General features: G+C 41.4%; 1 protein-coding gene across 2 annotated transcripts in view; it reads right to left on the minus strand.

The window, feature by feature from the left end:
* Positions 1-24,833, minus strand: part of wdr11 (WD repeat domain 11) — a 229,569-nt gene that overhangs the window by 202,833 nt on the left and 1,903 nt on the right. For both annotated transcript variants that reach the window (XM_029753425.1, XM_029753424.1), the window contains exon 2: positions 4,522-4,633. In XM_029753425.1, coding sequence (XP_029609285.1) covers positions 4,522-4,633 — 112 coding nt within the window. The remainder of the gene's footprint in view (positions 1-4,521; positions 4,634-24,833) is intronic.

A 24,833-nucleotide genomic window follows, 5' to 3' on the forward strand; every position in this document is an offset into this window, starting at 1 on the left:
AGACAGACAGACAGACAGACAGACAGACAGACAGACAGACAGACAGACAGACAGACAGACAGACAGACAGACAGACAGACAGACAGACAGACAGACAGACAGACAGACAGACAGACAGACAGACAGACAGACAGACAGACAGACATATTCAGCAGCAGTACCAGCACGATGATGTATCACATCAAGAACAAACACCCGGGTGCCATCACATTGATGCTAGCGGGGAGACTGATGCGTGCCGTCTGAGGTGATCACAGTTGTGTAGAATGATTGAGCGTGATATGCCAATCAGTGTGGTCGAGGGCTTTAGGGGAGTTAATTCGTTACCTTGTGCCAGAGTACTGCATGCCATCACGAGGTACAATAACAAATAGAAATCAAAAAGCACTACCAGGAGAAAAAATATAAGTGCTGAAAGTGAAGCTAGCCACAGCCGTCAAGTTCGCTCTCACAACTGACTGTTGTACTGTGCTGACCACCGAGATCTAAATTACCTCGACATGCCACTTCAGCGACGTTGACTGGGTAATGGAATCAACGGTCCTCCTGACACAGAGTCTATCTGTCAGACACACAGCTGACAACCTCGGGAAGAAGCTGACCAGTGATGTTGAGACGTGGGACATAATGACTGTGTTGGCATGCATCCACGACAACATTGTGGCTGCCAATTCCCCTGCTTGCGTCCCCTGGGACTCGGTGCCATGCTATGCACACAGACTTCAACTCCGCATCAACGATGGCTTCAATATGTATGTGTTGTGTTATTGTTGCTGCTGAGACACTGGTTAGGCACTTTAACCATAGCCAACTCAGCCACCAAGGCACTAGGAGCCAAGCAAGTCCAAATGCAGCTGCCGCACCACCTGATCCAGTCTTGTGAAGACAGACTGAGTTCCAGCGTGTGGCATGTTTGAGAGGTTGGTGGAGCAGAGACAGCCGTGCTGTTCAACCGGACCGTCACCAAGCTGCAAGAGGCAGAACTCTCGAGCTCCCAGATGATCACTGGCAAATAATGATGGAGATCAAGCCCGTCTTGCCAACCCTGACATGTGCAACCACCGTCATGTCATCCAAAAGGTGTCTGTCCATCACCAACATATACCCCATCACATTCAGCCTACTGCAAACATCTTTTCCGTGGAGTGGATAAAAGCAGGAGAGTGTGAGAGTTCAGAAGTCCCTCTGAAAAACGCATGCAGGAATTAATCTATAAAATTAGGCTATATTGTATATAGGCTATTAGCAGCCAATTGTTGTTATTGTCATTGTCTTATTGAAAGTATTAGGAGAAGCAAAACCATAAATTGCACATTTATGAAAAAATATATTTTTGAAGGATAGGATATGCAAAATCATATAATACTTATTTTATTCTTTTCACAGGTGGATGCAAAACATCTGACCTTAGAATGGCACCTCTCGTCACATTGATGTTGGACCATCGCCACAAGCATCTGCGATTTCTTTTGCCAGCTGAGAGTGACCGCAAAAACAAAGCTGCTCAAGTTGGCGGACTTGGCATCCACTGACACAGATACGACTGGGTCAAATGGAGAGGCCGCAGCAGCAGCCGAGAGAGTGTGCCCCGCTGCTGCTGACAGAGGGTGACTGATCGAGCCAGGAAGCCTTGGGTCTTCAGAGCCTATTTGGGAGCGCCAACAACGCCATGCTGTTACTCCTTGGTGTGACTACAACCCCGCACTTGAGAGAGAGGGGCAGAAAACAAGGTGGACAACTACTTGAGAGACATTCCCCCCATCACTCAATGTGAATCCACTTCACTGGTGGAAAGTCAACAGTGCAAGATTCCCAAGGATCACCACTTTAGCGAGACGCTACAATTTGCTGACAATAGTCCACAATGGGCCTACTGTTAACTGAAAGAAAATGTTAATGTTTTGAAAATGAAATGGAAAAGCAGAATAGTGTTTTTTGTTACTGTTTTGTTGTTTATTTGCAAGAATATGTTGTACAATGTAGCATACGTTTTTCCGACGATATGTTATACTACTACAAGGCTTTAATATCTAATTGAAATAAGATATTTTTACATTTGGGAAATGAAAGGTTTTACATTTGGCTGCTTCATTTTAATGAAGCTCTTAATGAAAACAGCCGTTACTTGTTCGCATGCAATTCAGAGGAGTCAGAAGTTATCAGCGGAACCATTATTTGATTTAGTCAAGTTTAATCTGCTATGGTTGCTAAAAAGGAGTAAAAATGTTCAACAAAAAGACTCATTACAACTAAATTATACGTTGATAAATCAAATGTATAAAAAATAATGTTGTCCATGAATCAAGACCATACCACCTAAAATAAAATGTAGGCCCTATTAAAACTTCTAAATACAGTATCGAAATAAAAATAACCTTTATTTAACTAGGCAAGTCAGTTAACCTGTTAGGGCTAGGGGGCAGTATTTACACGGCCGGATAAAAAACGTACCCGATTTAATCTGGTTATTACTACTGCCCAGAAACTAGAATATGCATATAATTATTGGCTTTGGATAGAAAACACCCTAAAGTTTCTAAAACTGTTTGAATGGTGTCTGTGAGTATAACAGAACTCATATGGCAGGCAAAAACCTGAGAAGATTCTGTACAGGAAGTGGCCTGTCTGACCATTCCTTGAGCTTCTTGGCTCTGTTTAAAGAAAATGTAGGATCTTTGCTGTAACGTGACACTTCCTACGGCTCCCATAGGCTCTCAGAACCCGGGAAAAAGCTGAATGATGTCTTTGCAGCCCCTGGCTGAAAAACATTAGCGCCTTTGGTAAGTGGTCTATCAGAGGACAATGAGACAGAGGCGCGTGCACGAGGCGACCCCATGTTTTTATTTTCTCTCTTTGAACTAAAACACGGTTTCCCGGTCGGAATATTATCGCTTTTTTACGAGAAAAATGGCAAAAAAATTGATTTTAAACAGCGGTTGACCTGCTTCGAAGTACGGTATTGGAATATTTACAATTGTTTTGTCACCCTTCTTTACCCTTTCGGATAGTCTCTTGAACGCACGAACAAAACAGAGGATATTTGAACATAACTATGGATTATTTTGAACCAAACCAACATTTGTTATTGAAGTAGAAGTCCTGGGAGTGCATTCTGACGAAGAACAGCAAAGGTAATAACATTTTTCTTATAGTAAATCTGACTTTAGTGAGGGCTAAACTTGGTGGGTGTCTAAATAGCCAGCCCTGTGATGCCGGGCTATCTACTCAGAATATTGCAAAATGTGCTTTCACCGAAAAGCTATTTTAAAATCGGACATAGCGAGTGCATAGAGGAGTTCTGTATCTATAATTCTTAAAATAATTGTTATGTTTTTTGTGAACGTTTATCGTGAGTAACTTAGTAAATTCACCGGAAGTTTGCGGGGGGTATGCTAGTTCTGAACGTCACATGCTAATGTAAAAAGCTGTTTTTTGATATAAATATGAACTTGATTGAACAAAACATGCATGTATTGTATAACATAATGTCCTAGGATTGTCATCTGATGAAGATCAAAGGTTAGTGCTGCATTTAGCTGTGGTTTGGGTTTATGTGACATTATATGCTAGCTTGAAAAATGGGTGTGATTATTTCTGGCTGGGTACTCCGCTGACATAATCTAATGTTTTGCTTTCGTTGTAAAGCCTTTTTGAAATCGGACAGTGTGGTTAGATTAACGAGAGTCTTGTCTTTAACCTCTTTGGGCCAGTGGGACGCTTGTGTCCCACCTACTCAACAGCCAGTGGAATCCCGTGGCGCGTTATTCAAATACCTTAGAAATGCTATTACTTCAATTTCTCAAACATATGACTATTTTACAGCATTTTAAAGACAAGACTCTCGTTAATCAGAAATAATCAGACACCCATTTTTCAAGCTAGCATATAATGTCACATAAACCCAAACCACAGCTAAATGCAGAAGTAATAGCATTTCTAAGGTATTTGAATAACGCGCCACAGGATTCCACTGGCTGTTACGTAGTTGGTACGATTTCGTCCCACCTACCCTAGAGAGGTTAAGAACAAATTCTTATTTACAATGACAGCCTACCCCGGCCAACGCTGGGTCAATTGTGCACCGCCCTACGGGACTCCAAATCACAGCCGGATGTAACACAGCCTGGATTCGAACCGGGGACTGTAGTGAAGACTCTTGCACTGAGACCGCTGCGCCACTCGGGAGCTGAAGCAAACCTTATCAATGTGGCTTTTTGGCCCAAACACAGTGAAACGTGGCCGAATCTTGCTGACAAAGAGAAAAAGCTTACTCTCACCAAGGTCATAGAGAACCCACTTTCTTACTTTGGATGATAAATACCACTTCTGCTTGAAAACCAACTTTTTACTTAGAACCAGACATGAATATAGGTTACTCCTGCGATGGGTTACATTCACTTTTGCAAATGTAATCTAGGCTACATTCTATGAATTCACTCAAACAACATATTCAAAAAAAGTCAGAGGCTACTTCCTGGAATTTTCCCATTATGATATTGAGAAACCCTGACTGGAACTTACCTTGACCACATTGGCTTTGTGTCTCTCCAGAACCTGGATGGTCTGGGAAGTCTTTGGGTCGATGATGAGGATGCTGGAGTGACATCCCTGGGCTATCAGCCCCTGCCAACCCCTAGAAGAGAAGAGATTTAAAATATAGGAGATATAACTAACCTATCTAGCACAGCAGCAGGGCATACCGTATCCATCAAAGATAAAATGTATATTTTAACCTATCAACAGGGCAGCACACAGCTGCTTGAAAAGTGGGGTCATTACAGCAGAGGCATGTTCTAGGGTGAGGCGGTATCCAGATTTTCATATCGTCATATACCAGGATATACGTATTACCGGCTTAGTACACAAAGTGGCGCCAATGAAATGCAAAAAAAAAAAGCCCATTGGGCGTCTATTAAAAGAATGCTAAGAAAATTTGCAGTGAGTCCGCTAGCTAAACTTAATAACAAGCGCAAACCAATTATTTTATACTTTTTTGCAAAGGCAGGCAATCCAGCTCATGAACATACATAAACTCAGCAAAAAAAGAAACACCCTCTCACTGTCAGCTGCGTTTATTTTCAGCAAACTTAACATGTGTAAATATTTGTATGAACATAAGATTCAACAACTGAGAAAAACTGAACAAGTTCCACAGACATGTGACTAACAGAAATGGAAAAATGTGTCCATGATCAAGGGGGGGCCGTACTCACTACTAGAGGTTGACCGATTAGTCGGAATGGCCGATTTCAAGTTTTCATAACAATCGGTAATCAGCATTTTTGGACACCGATTGTAACCGATTACATTGCACTCCACGGGGAGACTGCGTGGCATGCTGACTGCCTGTTATGCGAGTGCAGCAAGGAGCCAAGGTAAGTTGCTATCTAGCATTAAACGTATCTTATAAAAAACAATCAATCAATCTTAACATAATCACTAATTAGCTACACATGGTTGATGATATTACCAGTTTATCTAGCTTGTCCTGCGTTGCATATAATCGTTGCGGTGCCTATTAATTTCTCATCGAATCACAGCCTACTTCGCCAAACGGGTGATGATTTAACAAGAGCATTTGCAAAAAAAGCAGTCGTCACACCAATGTGTACCTAACCATAAACATCAATGCCTTTCTTTAAAATCAACACACATTTATATTTTTAAACCTGCAAATTTAGTTAATATTGACTGCTGACATGAATTTCTTTTAACTAGGGAAATTGTGTCACTTCTCTTGCTTTCCGTACAAGCAGAGACAGGGTATATGCAGCAGTTTGGGCCGCCTGGCTCGTTGCGAACTGTGTGAAGACCATTTCTCTTCCTAACAAAGACTGTAATTAATTTGCCGTATCTCACCGAAAGAACAAACCTTTTGTTTTCGAAAATGATGTAGCAGTTGAATGAGGCTCATAAGCATTCGTTCAAACAGCACTTTCCTGCATTTGCCAGCAGCTTGTCGCTGTGCTTCAAGCACTGAGCTGTTTATGACTTCAAGCCTATCAGCTCCCGAGATTACGCTGGTGTAACCAATGTGAAATGGCTAGCTAGTTAACGGGGTGCGCGCTAATAGCGTTTCAAATCGGTGACGTCACTCGCTCTGAGACCTTGAAGTAGTTGTTCCCCTTGCTCTGCAAAGGCTGCGGCTTTTGTGGAGCTATGGGTAACGATGCTTCGAAGGTGGCTGTTGTTGATGTGTCCCTGGTTCGAGCCCAGGTAGGGGCAAGGAGAGGGACGGAAGCTATACTGTTACAATGGCAATACTAAAGTGCCTATAAGAACATCCAATAGTCAAAGGTATATGAAATACAAATGGTATATAGAGAGAAATAGTCCTAAAATAACTACAACCTAAAACTTCTTACCTGGGAATATTGAAGACTCATGTTAAAAGGAACCACAAGCTTTCATATGTTCTCATGTTCTGATCAAGGAACTTAAATGTTAGTTTTTTTACATGGCACGTATTGCACTTTTACTTTCTTCTCCAACACTTTGTTTTTGCATTATTTAAACCAAATTGAACATGTTTCATTATTTATTTGAGGCTAAACTGATTTTATTGATGTATTATGTTAAGTTAAAATAAAAGTGTTCATTGTTCATTCAGTATTGTTGTAATTATAAATATATATAAAAATAAAATGTAAAATAAAACCGGCCGATTAATCTGAATCTACTTTTTTTGGTCCTCCAATAATTGGCATCGGTATGGAAAAATCAGTCGGTCGACCTCTAGTCTTAAGCGTCTCACACTACGGACATTGCAATTTATTGCACTGGCCACATCTGCAGTCCTCATGCCTCCTTGCAGCATGAGATGAGCAGGGACCCTGGGCATCTTTCGTTTGGTCTTTTTCCAGAGTCAGTAGAAAGGCCTCTTTAGTGTCTTAAGTTTGAATTGCATACCGTCTGTAAGCTGTTAGTGTCTTAACGACAGTTCCACAGGTGCAAATTCATTAATTGTTTATGGTTCATTGAACAAGCATGGGAAACAGTGTTTAAACCCTTTACAATGAAGATCTGTGAAGTTATTTGGATTATACAAATTATCTTTGAAAGACAGGGTGCTGAAAAAGGGACGTTTATATGGAGCAGCATGTGTAGGCTACACGCTATGTCGTTGTGAAGGTGCTAGGGCAATGGGCCTGCCTGCTCAGAGAAGAATCAGGAGGAGAAAACAGGTGAGAACGTAGGGGAGAAAAAAAACAAGGAAATCAAGATAGTGGCAGCTATTTTTTATTTTATCTATCACCTTTATTTAACTAGGTAGGCTAGTTTAGAACAAGTTCTCATTTACAACTGCGACCTGCCCAAGATAAAGCAAAGCAGTACGACAAACAGAGTTACACATGGAATAAATAAACAAACGTAAAGTCAATAATACAATAGAAAAGAGAGTCTACATACAGTGTGTGCAGATGAGGTAGGATAAGGGAGGTAAGGCAATAAATAGGCTATAGTGGCGAAATAATTACAATATAGCAATTAAACAGTGGAGTGATAGATGTGCAGAAGATGAGTGTGCAAGTAGAGATACTGGGGTGCAAAGGAGCAAAATAAAATAACAGTATGGGGATGAGGTAGTTGGATGGTCTTTTTACAGATGGGCTATGTACAGGTGCAGTGATCTGTGAGCTGCTCTGACAGCTGGTGCTTAAAGTTAGTGAGGGAGATATGAGCCTCCAGCTTCAGTGAGTTTTGCAGTTCGTTCCAGTCATTGGCAGCAGAAAACTGTAAGGAAAGGAGGCCAAAGGAGGAACTGGATTTGGGGGTGAACAGTGAAATATACCTGCTGGAGCGCGTGCTACGGGAGGGTGCTGCTATGGTGACCAGTGAGCTGAGATAAGGCGGGGCTTTACCTAGCAAAGACTTATAGATGACCTGGAGCCAGTGGGTTTGGCGACAAATATGAAGCGAGGGCTAGCCAAGGAAAGCATACAGGTAGCAGAGGTGGGTAGTATATGGGGCTTTGGTGAGAAAACGAATGGCACTGTGATAGACTGCATCCAATTTTCTGAGTAGAGTGTTGGAGGCTATTTTGTAGATGACATTGCGAAGTCGAGGATCGGTAGGATGGTCAGTTTACGTTTAGCAGCATGAGTGAAGGATGCTTTGTTGTGAAATAGGAAGACGATTCTAGATTTAATTTTGGATTGGAGATGCTTAATGCGAGTCTGGAAGGAGAGTTTACAGTCTAACCAGCCACCTAGGTATTTGTAGTTGTCCACGTATTCTAAGTCAGAACTGTCCAGAATAGTGATGCTGGACAGGCGGACAGGTGCGGGCAGCGATCGGTTGAAGAGCATGCATTTAGTTTTACTTGTATTTAAGAGCAGTTGGAGGCCACGGAAGGAGAGTTGTATGGCACTGAAGCTCGTCTGGAGGTTAGTTAACACAGTGTCCAAAGAAGTGCCAGAAGTATACAGAATGGTATCGTCCGCATAGAGGTGGATCAGAGAATCTCCAGCAGCAAGAGCGGCATCATTGATGTATACAGAGTAGAGTCGGCCCAAGAATTGAACCCTGTGGCACCCCCATAGAGACTGCCAGAGGTCCGCACAACAGGCCCTCCAATTTGACACACTGAAGTGTAGTTGGAGAAGTAGTTGGTGAACCAGGCGAGGCAGTCATCTGAGAAACCTACCGATAAGAATGTGGTGATTGACAGAGTTGAAAGCCTTGGCTAGGTCAATGAATACAGCTGCACAGTACTGTTTTTTATAGATGGCGGTTATGATATTGTTTAGGACCTTGAGCGTGGCTGAGGTGCACCCAAGACCAGCTCGGAAACCAGATTGCATAGCGGAGAAGGTAAGGTGGGATTTGAAATGGTCGGTGTTCTGTTAACTTGGCTTCCGAAGACCTTAGAAAGGCAGGGAAGGATAGATATAGGTCTGTAGCAGTGTGGGTCTAGAGTGTCTCTCCCTTTGAAGAGGGGGATGACCGTGGCAGCTTTCTAATGTTTGGGGATCTCAGACGACACGAAAGAGAGATTGAACAGGCTAGTAAATAGGGGTTCCAACAATTTCGGCTGATAATTTTAGAAAGAGGGTCCAGATTGTCTAGCCCGGCTGATTTGTAGGGGTCCAGATTTTGCAGCTCTTTCAGAACATCAGCTATCTGGATTTGGGTGAAGGAGAAATGGGGGAGGCTTGGGCAAGTTGCTGTGGGGGGGGTTCAGGGCTGTTAACCGGGGTAGGGGTAGCCAGGTGGAAAGCATGGCCAGCCGTAGAAAAATGCTTCTTGAAATTCTCAATTATCGTGGATTTATCAGTGGTGACAGTATTTCCTAGCCTCAGTGCAGGGGCAGCTGGGAGGAAGTGCTCTTATTCTCCATGGACTTTACAGTGTCCCAGAACTTTTTAGAGTTTGTGCTACAGGATGCAAATTTCTGTTTGAAAAAGCTAGCCTTTGCTTTCCTAACTGTCTGCGTATATTGGTTCCTAACTTCCCTGAAAAGTAGCATATCGTGGGGGCTATTCTATGCTAATGCAGTACGCCACAGGATGTTTTTGTGCTTTCAAGGGCAGTCAAGTCTGGAGAGAACAAGGGCTATATCTGTTCCTGGTTAAAAAAATTAAATAAATGGGGCATGCTTATTTAAGATGGTGAGGAAGGCACTTTTAAAGAATAACCAGGCATCCTCTACTGACGGAATGAGGCCAATATCCTTCCAAGAAACCCGGGCCAGGTTGATTACAAAGGCCTGCTCATTTTAGTGTTTTAGGGGGCGTTTGACAGTGATGAGGGATGGTTGTTTGACTGCAGACCCATTACGGACGCAGGCAATGAGGCAGTAATTGCTGAGATCCTGGTTGAAGACAGCAGAGGTGCATTTGGAGGGCAGGTTGGTAAGGATGATATCTATGAGGGTGCCCGTGTTTACGGATTTGGGGTTGTACCTGGTAGGTTCATTGATAATTTGTGTGAGATTGAGGGCATCAAGCTTAGATTGTCGGATGGCCGGGGTATTAAGCATGTCCCAGTTTAGGTCACCTAACAGCACGAGCTCTGAAGATAGATAGGGGGCAATAAATTCACATATTTTGGGCACAGACCTGGATAGTATGACAGAACTCTGCAGGCTAACACCGCCCCCTTTGGCAGTTCTATCTTGTCGGAAAATGTTATAGTTAGGGATGGAAATTTCAGGGTTTTTGGTGGTCTTCCTAAACCAGGATTCAGACACGGCTAGGACATCCGGGTTGGCAGAGTGTGCTAAAGCAGCAAATAAAACAAACTTAGAGAGGAGGCTTCTAATGTTAACATGCATGAAACCAAGGCTTTTACGGTTACAGAAGTCAACAAATGAGAGCGCCTGCGGAATGGAAGTGGAGCTAGGCCCTGCAGGGCCTAGATTAACCTCTATATCACCAGAGGAACAGAGGAGGAGTAGGTTAAGGGTACGGCTAAAGGCTATAAGAACTGGTTGTCTAGTACGTAGGGAACTGAGAGTAAAAGGATTAGGTTTCTGGGCACGGTAGAATAGATTCCAGGCATAATGTACAGGCAAAGGTATGGTAGGATGTGAATACAGTGGAGGTAAATCTATGCATTGAGTGACGATGAGAGATAGTCTCTAGAAACATAATTTAAACCAGGTGAGGTCACCGTATGTGTGGGAGGTGGAACTGAAGGGTTAGTTAAGGCGTATTGAGCAGGGCTAGAGGCTCTACAGTAAAATAAGGATATAATCACTAACCAAAACAGCAATGGACAAGGCATATTGACATTATGGAGAGGCATGCGTAGCCGAGTGATCATAGGGGTCCAGTGATTAGCTCGGTGGGCTGGAGACACGGCGATTCAGACGGCTAGTGGGCCGGGGCTAGCAAGCTAGCAGAAGGGCCTTAGAGGGACGTGCGCGATGGAAGAAGTCTGTTGTAGCCCCCTCGTGCTGTTACGTCGGCAGACCAGTCCAATTAATTCAGCCACTTAGTTAGATTAACTAGCATGTTCAATTTAGGGGTTAACGCAAAATGCTGTCTTTTTCACACAGGAAACAAATATAAAAACGCATTAGAAATACAGTATCTTTCTATGTTTTGTAAATGCAGATGTAAAACGCTTCTTATTGAAATTTTTACTCAGCATTAGACTCATTTTGTGCTTCAGTTGCCCACTTCTCCACTCAGATGAGAATTAAAAAAAACAGACATTCTATCAGCAGACAGAGCTCTGACTAATGTGCAGCTACTTTTCTCCGGTGTAACCAACCAACTTTTCTCCAGCAGGAAATGTAGTCTGGCTACATTCTTTCTATGATAAGCATTAGAAATATGATGGCCATGCATCGTTTTTGCAATAAAGACCATGCTTTTTCATTGTAAGCTCATTTACTTGTGTGGCTGCCAGTAAAATAGCATTGCACTTTGTCATTGATGAAAATGAAGGTATTTTCTGCTGAATGTGTTGTACTGATGTATTTTCTGTGAAGGAAAACTATAGTTGCACGTCCCTGATCACTATATTGAAGCAAAAAAAATGTACAAAAAATAAAAAATAAAATAAATAAATAAATAAATTTCATTACAAAACGCGATCCCTTTCAATACACAGCTGGACTCACCTGCAAACCGCTTTCTCCTGTTGTGCGATTTACAGACACACAACTGACTGGCTAAACTGTTCTAGGGAACTTTTGTAAGCTTTAGAATGTAAAATGTGACAGGTGAAATGAAGAACACAAATCAGTTTTATCTCCTAAAGTACAGCAGAAGTGGACTGCAGATATTTACTTAAGTAACTACAAATACTAAAATGTATTGAAAAAGTTAAGAAATAGTTGGCACGGAATTGAAAAACCATCCTGTTGCTATTTCCAAATACCCCGGTGTATACGGTATACCACCCAAGCCTAGCGTGTTCAGCAGGACAGATAAAAATATGCCATTGTTATGTAGAACAAACATGCCTCTGACAAACCATAGTTATCTCCAAGCGTCCTATAGTAAGAAGTTGAGTATTTGAGTATTTTATACAGTGTGTAATTGAGTATACTTAAAATGCCCGGATGTCATACTCATTTCGGATTTTCACGTAGTAGAATTCGCTGCAAAATATTGAGCAAGAGAACCGTCTCTTTACACCCACGTGTTTGACAACAGCTGATAAATGAGAATAGGGGACATTCGATGATGCCTACTCAGAATGGATTTTACATACACTACATGACCAACAGTATGTGGACACCTGCTCATCGAACAGCTCATTCCAAAATCATGGGCATTAATATGGAATTAGTCCCCCTTTCCTGCTATAACAGCCTCCACTATTCTAGGAAGGCTTTCCACTAGATGTTGGAACATTTCTGCGGAGACTTGCTTGCATTCAGCCACAAGAGCTTTAGTCAGGTTGGGCACTGATGTTAGGCGATTAGGCCTGGCTCGCAGTCGGCTTTCTAATTCATCCCAAAGGCGTACGATGGGGTTGAGGTCAGGACTCTGTGCAGGCCAGTCAAGTTCTTCCACACCGATCTCAACAAACCATTTCTGTATGGACCTCGCTTCGAGCATTGTCATGCTGAAACAGGAAAGGGCCTACCCCAAACTGTTGCCACAAAGTTGGAAGCACAGAATCGTCTGGAATGTCATTGTTTACTGAAGCATTGACTGGAGCTAAGGGGCCTAGCCCGAAAAATGAAAAACAGCCCCAGACCATTATTCCTTCTCCACCACCAAACTTTACAGTTGGCACTATGCATTGGGGAAGGTAGCATTCTCCTGGCATCTGCCAAACCCAGATTTGTCCATGGGACCAACACATGGTGAAGCATGAGTCATCACTCCAGAGAACGCTTTTCCATTGCTCCAGAGTCCAATGGTAGCAAACTTTACACCACTCCAAGCGACACTTGACATTGCAAAGCATTAGGCTTGTGTTTGTTCATTTGCGTTGTTTGTGACTTATTTTAACATAATGTTGACGCTAGATTGCAAACTTGCAATCTTTGGGGAATAAAATCGATGACCCACATGGAAGATTAAACTACCAACGGGACATTCAAAACTGTAAAATCTTATGCTTCATGGAGTCGTGACTAAACGACAACACTATCAACATACAGCTGGCTGGTTATACGCTGTACTGGCAGGATAGAACAGCGGCGTCTGGTAATACAAGGGGCGGCGGACTATGAATTTTTGTAAATAACAGCTGGTGCATGATAGCTAAGGAAGTCTCGAGCTATTGCATCTCATAAGCTGTAGACCACACTATCTACCTAGAGAGTTCTCATCTGTATTTTTCATAGCTGTTTAAATACCACCACAGTCAGAGGCTGGCACTAAGACAGCATTGAATGAGCTGTATTCCACCAAATAAGCAAACAAGAAAATGCTCACCCAGAGGTGGCGCTTCTAGTAGCCGGGGACTTTCATGCAGGGAAACTTAAATCTGCTTTACCAAATTGCTATCAGCATGTTAAATATGCAACCAGAGGGGAAAAAATAAATAACACACTGGACCACTTTTACTTAACACAGAGAAGCATACAAAGCTCTCCCTCGCCCTCCATTTGGCAAATCTGACCATAATTATATCCTCCTGACTAGAGGTCGACCGATTATGATTTTTAACGCCGATACCGATTATTGGAGGGCCCCCAAAAAAAAGTGTTGCCGATTAATCGGACGATTTTTTTTTTTTTTTTTTTATAATGACAATTACCACAATACTGAATGAACACTTAATTTAACTTAATATAATACATCAATAAAATCTATTTAGCCTCAAATAATGAAACATGTTCAATTTGGTTTAAATAATGCAAAAACAAAGTGTTGGAGAAGAAAGTAATGTAAAAAAACTAACATTTAAGTTCCTTGATCAGAACATGAGAACATATGAAAGCTGGTGGTTCCTTTTAACATGAGTCTTCAATATTCCCAGGTAAGACGTTTTAGGTTGTAGTTATTATAGGAATATTTCCCTCTATACGATTTGTATTTCATATACCTTTGACTATTGGATGTTCTTATAGGCACTTTAGTATTGCCAGTGTAACAGTATAGCTTCCGTCCCTCTCCTCGCTCCTACCTGGGCTCAAACCAGGAACACAACGACAACAGCCACCCTCGAAGCAGTATTACCCATGCAGAGCAAGGGGAACAACTACTCCAAGTCTCAGAGCGAGTGACGTTTGAAACGCTATTAGCGTCCACCCCGATAACAAGCTAGCCATTTCACAACGGGAGTTGATAGGCTTGAAGTAATAAACAGCACATTGCTTGAAGCATTCGGAAGAGCTGCTGGCAAACGCACGAAAGTGCTGTTTGAATGAATGCTTACGAGCCTGCTGGTGCCTACCATCGCTCAGTCAGACTGCTCTATCAAATCATAGACTTAATTATAACATAACACAGAAATACGAGCCTTTGGTCATTAAAATGGTCGAATCCGGAAACTATAATTTCGAAAACAATACGTTTATTCTTTCAGTGAAATACGGAACCGTTCCGTATTTTATCTAAAGGATGGCATCTCTAAGTCTAAATATTGCTGTTACATAGTACAATCTTCAATGTTGTCATAATTATGCACAATTCTGGCAAATTAATTACGGACTTTGTTAGGAATAAATGGACTTCACACAGTTCGCAATGAGCCAGGTGGCCCAAACTGCTGCATATGCCCTGACTGCTTGAACGGAACGCAAGAGAAGTGACACAATTTCCCTAGAAATAAGAAATTCATGTTAGCTGGCAATATTAACTAAATATGCAGGTTTAAAAATATATACTTGTGTATTGATTTTAAGAAAGGTGCTGATGTTTAGGTACACATTGGTGCAACGACAGTGCTTTATTCGCAAATGTGCTTGTTAAATCGTCACCCGTTTGTCGAAGTAGGCTGTGATTCAATGAGAAATTAACAGGCGCTGCATCGAATATATGCAACGCAGTAATAGTAATATCATCAACCATGTGTAGTGAACTAGTGATTGTTAAGAGTGATTGTTTTTGATAAGATAAGTTTAATGCTAGCTAGCAACTTACCTTGGCTTCTTGCTGCCCTCACGTAACAGGTAGTCAGCCTGCCACACAGGCTCCTCGTGGAGTGCAACATAAGGCAAGTGGTTAGAGCGTTGAACTAGTAACCGCAAGATTGCAAAAACGAATCCCCAAGCTGACAAGGTAAAAATATGTCGTTCTGCCCCTGAACAAGGCAGTTAACCCACCGTTCCTAGGCCGTCATTGAAAATAAGAATGTGTTCTTAACTGACTTGCCTAGTTAAATAAAATAAAAAAATATAAAACATAAAAAATTAAATAAATAAATAAAATTTGGGGAAAAAATGTAAATTAAAAAAAAATGTAAAAAAATAAATAAAATAATATATATAAAAAAAAATTTAAAAAATTAAAATTAAAATAAAAAAACGGCAAATCGGTGTCAAAAAATACCGATTGTTATGAAAACTTGAAATCGGCCCTAATTAAAAATCGGCCATTCCGATTAAATCGGTCGACCTCTACTCCTGACTCCTGCTTACAAGCTAAAATTAAAGCAGAAAGCACCAGTGACTAGATCAATAAAAAAAAAGTGGTCAGATGAAGCAGATGCTAAGCTACAGGACTGTTTTTCTAGCACAGACTGGAATATGTTCCAGGATTCCTCTGATGGCATTGAGGATCACCTCAGTCATTTGCTTCATCAATAAGTGCATCGATGATGTCGTCCCCACAGTGACTGTACGTACATACCCCAACCAGAAGCCATAGATTACAGGTAACATCCGCGCTGCGCTAAAGGCTAGAGCTGCCTCTTCAAGGAGCGGGACTCTAACCCAGAAGCTTATAAGAAATCCCGCGATGCCCTCCAACGAATAATCAAACAATAATCCCTACAAAGCAAAGCACAGCCGAGAGCCGCCCAGTGACACCAGCCTACCAGACGAACTAAACAACTTCTATGCTCACTTCGAGGCATATAGCACTAAAACATGCATGAGAGCGCCAGCTGTTCCAAAAGACTGATCACGCTCTCCGTAGCCGATGTGAGTAAGACCTTCAAACAAGTCAACATTCACAAGGCCGCAAGGCCAGATGGATTACCAGGATGTGTACTGTTTAGGTACTGTGCCTTCAGAAAGTTTGAATAAGTCAAACGCTTTGAAAGTTTGACTCAAAGCGTTTGACTTATTCCACATTTGGTTGTGTTACAACCTGAATTCAAGATAGATTTAATCTATGGTTTCACACATCTACGCATAATACCACAAAATGACGAAGTGAAAACATGTTTAGGGATTATTGAAAATTAAATACAGAAATCTCTCATGTCCATTAGTATGCACACCCGATACAGTCAATACTTTGTAAATGGACCTTTGGCAGCAATTACATCCATGAGTTTTTCTAGGTAAAGTCTAAGAGCTTTCCGTACCTGGATTGTGCAACACTGGCCAATTACTCTTTTTTAAATTCTTCAAGATCTGTAAAATTGGTTGTGGTTCATTGCTAGACAACCATCATCAGGTTTTGCCATAGATTTTCAAGTAGATTTAGGTCAAAACTGTAAAAACCTCGGCGACTCAGGAACATTCACTGTCTCGGTTAGCAACTTTAGTGTAGATTTGGCCTTGCGGTTTACGTTATTTTCCAGTTGAAAAGTGAATTCATCTCCCAGTGTCTGGTGGAAAGCAGACTGAACCAGTTTTTTCCTCTAGGTGATGCCTGTGCTTAAAGCCATTCCATTTATTGTTTTTATCCTGAAAAACTCCAGTCCTTAACCTGTTGGGGATAGGGGGCAGTATTTGCACGGCCGGATAAAAAACATACCCGATTTAATCTGGTTACTACTCCTGCCCAGTAACTAGAATATGCATATAATTATTGGCTTTGGATAGAAAACACCCTAACGTTTCTAAAACTGTTTGAATGGTGTCTGTGAGTATAACAGAACTCGCGCCACAGGATTCAACTGGCTGTTACGTAGGTGGGACGAATTCGAGAAGTTAATTACAAGCATGCCCATAACATGATGCAGCCACCACTATATTTGAAAATATGGAGAGTGGTACTCAGTAATGTGTTGTATTTGGCCAAAACATAACACTTTGTATTCAAGACAAAAAGTGAATTGCTTTGCCACATTTTCTGTAGTATTACTTTAGTGACTTGTTGCAAGTTTTAGAATATTTGTATTCTGTACAGGCTTCCTTCTTTTCACCTCTGTCAAAAATGTTAGTATTGTGGAGTAACTACAATGTTGTTGATTCATCCTCAGGTTTCTCCTATTACAGCCATTAAAACGCTGTACATGTTTTAAAGTCACCACTGGCCTCATGGTGAAATCCCTGAGCGGTTTCCTTACTCTCCTAGTTAGGAAGGGCGCCTATATCTTTGTAGTGACTGGTTGTGTTGATACACCATCCAAAGTATAATTAATAACTTCACCATGTTCTTTTACCCATCTACCAATAGCTGCTCTACTTTGCGAGGCAAAATTCGTTCAGTGCTGTGCAGATAACTTTCTTGAAATAAACGTTAACGTCCTTCTGAAATTGATTTCAGAAGGAACAAAACTCCAATACCCCCTACGAAGATCAATGGGGAATCAGTCGATAGAGTGACCACATATAAGTACCTGGAAAACGAAACAAACAAACTGAAATTCAATGACTGTGCCTTTGCAAAGATACAATTTCTTTAACAGATGTTTGGGTTTTTTTCAGCAAACTGAACCATTTTAATGTCGACCGCCATATCTTACAAATGTTCTATAAATCTGTCCTGCAGAGTGTGCTGTCCTTTGGTCTGATATGCATGTTCAGAAACATGCGAGTGAAAGACCAAGTCAAGCTTCAGTGCTTGATTAAGACAGCGGGAAGGATCATTGGTATAGATCAAGAATTATTCACCAATCTGTACACAAAACTCATCCTCCTAAACTTGAAAGCATTTTACAGTACAGTACTCATCCCCTTCACTCAAAATTCAGATAGCTATGGGGACTCTTTTATTCCAACAGCCATTAGGCTGTATAATAAATAGTCTGTTGGTCCCTCGAGTATATAGCATATTGCACTTTCACTTTAAATATGTAGCTATAGCACTTTTAATTAATTATTTTGTGTAGTTTGTGTTATGTACTCTCTTTTTAAGCACATTACCAAATGAATTTCCCCCTGGTGGGATAATAAAGTTGATCTGAATCTGGTCTTCGTGGTTGAATTCACTGCTCGACTGAGGGACCTTACAGATAATTGTATGAGTGCAGTACAGAGATTAGGTAGTCATTCAAAAATCAAGATAAACAATATTATTGCACACAGAGTGAGCCCATGCAACTTGTTATGTGACTTGTTAAGCACATTTTTACTCCTGAACTTATTTAGGCTTGCCATAAAAATGGGGTTGAATACTTATTGACTAAAGACATTTCAGCTTTACATTTAACTAATTTGTAAACTTCTAAAAACATAATTCCACTTTAACATTATGGGATATTGTGTGTAGGCAAATGACAAATAAAATCAATTTCAACCATTTTAAATTCAGGCTGTAACAACAAAATGTGGAAAAGGGCAATGGGTGTGAATACTTTCTGAAGGCACTGTAAAAGCAAGACAGATTTCAGACACGGCCATTAGCTCTATTCATGCAATTTCTATCTGCAACGTTGGACAATGTTTGGCTACTGAACGTGGGACCTGGTTCAAGTAGCTCTGTTGGAGGGGGGAGATGTATCGCTCTGCCACGGTGATCTTGCAGCAGGTAGTAGCAAGTAGACTTAGCTAGCTGGAGAGAGGGTCTTGAAAGGAAAGGAGACAAGTAGCCTTGCACACGTTATAGCATTGCATCTGAGCCATGCATTCTTCTTTACTGCAACTCAACAGTCAGAAAAAGGCTGTAGCTATAGGCTGAGAGTTAACACATTAGTCCATGGGCCGGGGGTCAGTCTGGCTCACTTGGGGTGATGATGTTTCAGTGATTTTCTTGAAGGTCTATTTCTATTTCCCTAGAGTTGGAAAATGTGTGATAACACAAGTGCAGCAATGGTTGCTTTTTCTATTACTCTTTCATCCCTCTATTCCACCTATTTTTCCCCACAGAGATTTTACCCTATGACAAACAATGTCAGTATACAGTACGCCGTCATTGTAAATAAGAATTTGTTCTTAACTTGTTGGGGATAGAGGGCAGTATTTTCACGGCCGGATAAAAAAACATACCCGATTTAAACTGGTTACTACTCTTACCCAGAAACGAGAATATGCATATAATTAGTAGATTTGGATAGAAAGTTGGAAAGTTTCTAAAATTGTTTGAATGGTGTCTGTGAGTATAACAGAACTCATCTACTTTTAAACTCGGACAAAACAGAGATGCTTGTCCTAGGTCCCAAGAAACAAAGAGATCTTCTGTTGAATCTGACAATTAATCTGGATGGTTGTACAGTCGTCTCAAATAAAACTGAAGGACCTCGGCGTTACTCTGGACCCTGATCTCTCTTTTGAAGAACATATCAAGACTGCTTCAAGGACAGCTTTTTTCCATCTACGTAACATTGCAAAAATCAGAAACTTTCTGTCCAAAAATGACGCAGAAAAATTAATCCATGCTTTTGTTACTTCTAGGCTCGACTACTGCAATGCTCTACTTTCCGGCTACCCGGATAAAGCACTAAACAAACTTCAGTTAGTGCTAAATACGGCTGCTAGAATCCTGACTAGAACCAAAAAATTTGATCATATTACTCCAGTGCTAGCTTCCCTACACTGGCTTCCTGTTAAGGCAAGGGCTGATTTCAAGGTTTTACTGCTAACCTACAAAGCATTACATGGGCTTGCTCCTACCTATCTTTCCGATTTGGTCCTGCCGTACATACCTACACGTACGCTACGGTCACAAGACGCAGGCCTCCTAATTGTCCCTAGAATTTCTAAGCAAACGGCTGGAGGTAGGGCTTTCTCCTATAGAGCTCCATTTTTATGGAATGGTCTGCCTACCCATGTGAGAGACGCAGACTCAGTCTCAACCTTTAAGTCTTTACTGAAGACTTATCTCTTCAGTAGGTCCTATGATTAAGTATAGTCTGGCCCAGGAGTGTGAAGGTGAACGGAAAGGCTGGAGCAACGAACCGCCCTTGCTGTCTCTGCCTTGTCGGTTCCCCTCTTCCCACTGGGATTCTCTGTCTCTAACCCTTTTACAGGGGCTGAGTCACTGACTTACTGGTGTTCTTCCATGCCGTCCATGGGAGGGGTGCGTCACTTGAGTAGGTTGAGCCACTGACGTGGTCTTCCTGTCTGGGTTGGCGCCCCCCCTTGGGTTGTGCCGTGGCAGACATCTTTGTGGGCTATACTCGGCCTTGTCTTCGGACGGTAAGTTGGTGGTTGTAGATATCCCTCTAGTGGTGTGGGGGCTGTGCTTTGGCAAAGTGGGTGGGGTTATATCCTGCCTGTTTGGCCCTGTCCGGTGGTATCATCGGATGGGGCCACAGTGTCTTCTGATCCCTCCTGTCTCAGCCTCCAATATTTATGCTGCAGTAGTTTATGTGTCGGGGGGCTAGGGTCAGTCTGTTACATCTGGAGTATTCTCTTGTCTTATCCAGTGTCCTGTGTGAATGTAAATATGCTCTCTCTAATTCTCTCTTTCTTTCTTTCTTTCTCTCGGAGGACCTGAGCCCTAGGACTACCTGGCATGATGACTCCTTGCTGTCCCCAGTCCACCTGGCCATGCTGCTGCTCCAGTTTCAACTGTTCTGCCTGCGGCTACGGAACCCTGACCTGTTCACCGGACGTGCTTGTTGCACCCTCGACAATTACTATGATTATTATTATTTGACCATGCTGGTCATTTACGAACATTTTAACATCTTGACCATGTTCTGTTATAATATCCACCCGGCACAGCCAGAAGAGGACTGGCCACCCCTCATAGCCTGGTTCCTCTCTAGGTTTCTTCCTAGGTTTTTGGCCTTTCTCAGGAGTTTTTCCTAGGGAGTTTTTCCCAGCCACCGTGCTTCTTTCACATGCATTGCTTGCTGTTTGGGGTTTTAGGCTGGGTTTCTGTACAGCACTTTGAGATTTCAGCTGATGTACGAAGGGCTATATAAATAAATTTGATTTGATATGGCAGGCAAAACCCTGAGACAAATCCTAACAGGAAGTGGAAATCTGATTTGTGGAATCACTTTCAACACTTTGCCTATGAAACACACTGTGAGTTAGGATTCATTTAGCCCTTCCTAAGGCTTCCACTAGATGTCAACAGTCTTTACAAAGTGGTTTGAGTCTTCTCCGGTAAAAACTGACCGAACGAGAGGCTGGAAAGTTTGTCATAGAGGGAGGGCCATTACTACTGTGATGCGCGTGCCCGTGGGTACTCTTTCGTTCCGAAACGTTTAGTAAGACAATGCAATCGTCCGCCTTGAATATTATTGAAGTTCTGATTGAAAAAGGCCCTAAAGATTTATGTTATACAACGTTTGACATGTTTGAACGAACGTAAATACATTTTTTTTGCACATTCGTGAGGACAAGTCCCGCGCGCTTCGTACATTGTGAGTAGCCTTCGGAACGCGCTAACAAGAAGGAGTTATTGGGACATAAATTATTAACTTTTTCGAACAGAAGTACATTTGTTGTGGACCTGGGATTCCTGGAAGTGCCTTCTGATGAAGATAATCAAAGGTAAGGGAATATTTACAATAGTATACAAGAGTAGATTTGATATGCGATTGTTCCAAGATGGCGCTGACCTGTATTGCTAGCCTATTTTTCTGAGTATAGCATCCCCTTTTATTGCAAAGTGTGATTTCCCAGTAAAGTTATTTTTAAATCTGGCAATGCAGGTGCTTTCACGAGATGTTCATCTATAATTCTTTGAAAATATTACATTTTAAAAATGTTTTCGAATAGTAATTTAGTAAATTGTAGCGCTAATTCACCGGATGCATTTGAGGGAAAAATAGTTTCTCAACGTCACGCGCCGATGTAAAATGCTGTTTTTATATCTAAATATGAACTTTATCGAACAAAAGAATGCATGTATTGTGTAAAATGATGTCCTAGGAGTGTCATCTGATGAAGATTGTCAAAGGTTAGTGCTGCATTTAGCTGTTTTTTGGTTATTTGTGATGCATGTGGTTGGTTGGAAAAAGGCTATGTGAATACTTTGACGATATACTCCTCTAACATTATCTAATGTTTTGCTTTTGCTGTAAAGCCTTTTTGAAATCGGACAACGTGGTTCGATTCAGGAGAGGTATCTATAAAACGATATAAAATAGTCCTATATTTGAAAAAAAACAAAAATGAACATTTTCTATTGTTCGGTTATGAATATGGCGAAATGATTTTACGCTGGATGTTGATCCCGCATACGGGACGAGCGTTCCAAGAGGTTTTAACTGACTTGCCTAGTTAAATAAAGGTTTAAAAAAATAAAAAATAAAATACAAATCGGCGGCCAAAAATACCGATTACCAATTGTTATGAAAACGTCAAATCGGCCCTAATTAATCGGCCATTCCGATTAATCGGTCGACCTCTAGTCCACACACACCAACACAGTCGTGAAGAAGGCACGACAATGCCTCTTCCCCCTCAGGAGGCTGAAAAGTTTTGGTATGGGCCCTTAGATCCTCAAAAAGTTCTACAGCTGCACTGGTTGCACCACGAGCCTGCTTGCTGCCTACCACTGCTCAGTCAGACTACGCTATCAAATCATAGACTTAATTATAATAACACACAGAAATACGAGCCTTAGGTCATTAATATGGTCAAATCCGGAAGCTATCATTTCGAAAAAAAAACGTTTATTCTTTCAGTGAAATACGGAACCGTTCCATATTTTATCTAACGGGTGGCATCCATCAGTCTAAATATTCCTGTTACATTGCACAACCTTCAATGTTATGTCATAACTATGTACAATTCTGGCAAATTAGTTCGCAACGAGCCAAGCGGGCCAAAATGTTGCATATACCCTGACTCTCTGTGCAATGAACGCAAGAGAAGTGACACAATTTGCCGAGTTAAAATAAATTCATGTTAGCAGGCAATGTTAACTAAATATGCAGGTTTAAAAAATATATACTTCTGTGTACTGATTTTAAGAAAGGCATTGATGTTTATGGTTTGGTACATTCGTGCAACGATTGTGCTTTTTTCGCAAATGCACTTTTGTTAAATAATCCCCCGTTTGGCGAAGTTGGCTGTCTTTGTGAGGAAGAAATGGTCTTCACACAGTTCGCAACGAACCAGGCGGCCGAAACTGCTGCATTTACCCTGACTCCGTTGCACAAAACGCAAGAGAAGTGACACAATTTTTCCCTAGTTAAAAGAAATTCATGTTAGCAGGCAATATTAACTAAATATACAGGTTTAAAAATATATAATTGTGTATTGATTTTAAGAAAGGCGTTGATGTTTCTGGTTAGGTACATTCGTGCAACGACAGTGCTTTTTTCACAAATGCGCTTGTTAAATCACCCGTTTGGCTTAGTAGGCTGTGATTCAATGATAAATTAACAGGCACCACATTGATTATATGCAACACAGGACAAGCTAGATAGACTAGTAAAATCATCAACCATGTGTAGTTAACCTCTTATGGCTAGAGGGCAGTATTTTCACGGCTGGATAAAAAACGTACCCGATTTAATCTGATTATTAGTCCTGCCCAGAAACTAGAATATGCATATAATTATTAGCTTTGGATAGAAAACACTCCCAAGTTTCTAAAACTGTTTGAATGTTGTCTGTCTGAGTATAACAGAACTCATTTGGCAGGCCAAAACGTGAGAAGATTCTGTACAGGAAGTACCCTGTCTGACCATTATTTCCCCTTCTTTGTCATCTCTATTCATTACAAAGGATCTCTGCTGTTACGTGACACTTCCTACGGCTCCAATGGGCTCTCAGAGGCCGGGAAAAACCTTAATGACGTAATTCAAAGCCCTGGCTGAAACACACGAGCGCTTTTGCTAAGTGGTCTATCAGCAGACAAAAGGCTTAGGCGCGGGCACTGGCACTGGCTGCCCCCGCCTTTCTGTTTATCCTTCTTTTTACCGAAACGCAGATTCCCAGTCGGAATATTATCGCTTTGTTACGAGATAAATTGCATAAAAATTGATTTTAAACAGCGGTTGACATGCTTCGAAGTACGGTAATGGAATATTTTGAATTTTTTGGTCACGAAATGCGCCATGCGCGCGACCCTTCTTTACCATTTCGGATAGTGTCTAGAACACACGAACAAAACGTCGCTGATGGAACATAACTATGGATTATTTGGGACCAAACCAACATTTGTTATTGAAGTAGAAGTCCTGGGAGTGCATTCTGACGAAGAACAGGAAAGGCAAGACAATTTTTCTTATAGTAAATCTGATTTTGGTGAAGGCTAAACTTGCCGGGTGTCTAAATAGCTAGCCCGTGATGGCTGGGCTATGGACTTAGAATATTGCAAAATGTGCTTCATCCGAAAAGCTATTTTAAAATCGGACATATCGAGTGCATAGAGGAGTTCTGTATCTATAATTCTTAAAATAATTGTTATGCTTTTTGTGAACGTTTATCGTGAGTAATTTAGTAAATTGTTAGTAAATTCCCCGGAAGTTTGCGGGGGTATGCTAGTTCTGAACGTCACATGCTAATGTAAAAAGCTGTTTTTTGATATAAATATGAACTTGATTGAACAAAACATGCATGTATTGTATAACATAATGTCCTAGGTGTGTCATCTGATGAAGATCATCAAAGGTTAGTGCTGCATTTAGCTGTCTTCTGGGTTTTTGTGACATTATATGCTAGCTTGAAAAATGGGTGTCTGATTATTTCTGGCTGGGTACTCTGCTGACATAATCTAATGTTTTGCTTT

Source organism: Salmo trutta, chromosome 5 (assembly GCF_901001165.1).
Source record: "Salmo trutta chromosome 5, fSalTru1.1, whole genome shotgun sequence".
Lineage (NCBI taxonomy): Eukaryota > Metazoa > Chordata > Actinopteri > Salmoniformes > Salmonidae > Salmo > Salmo trutta.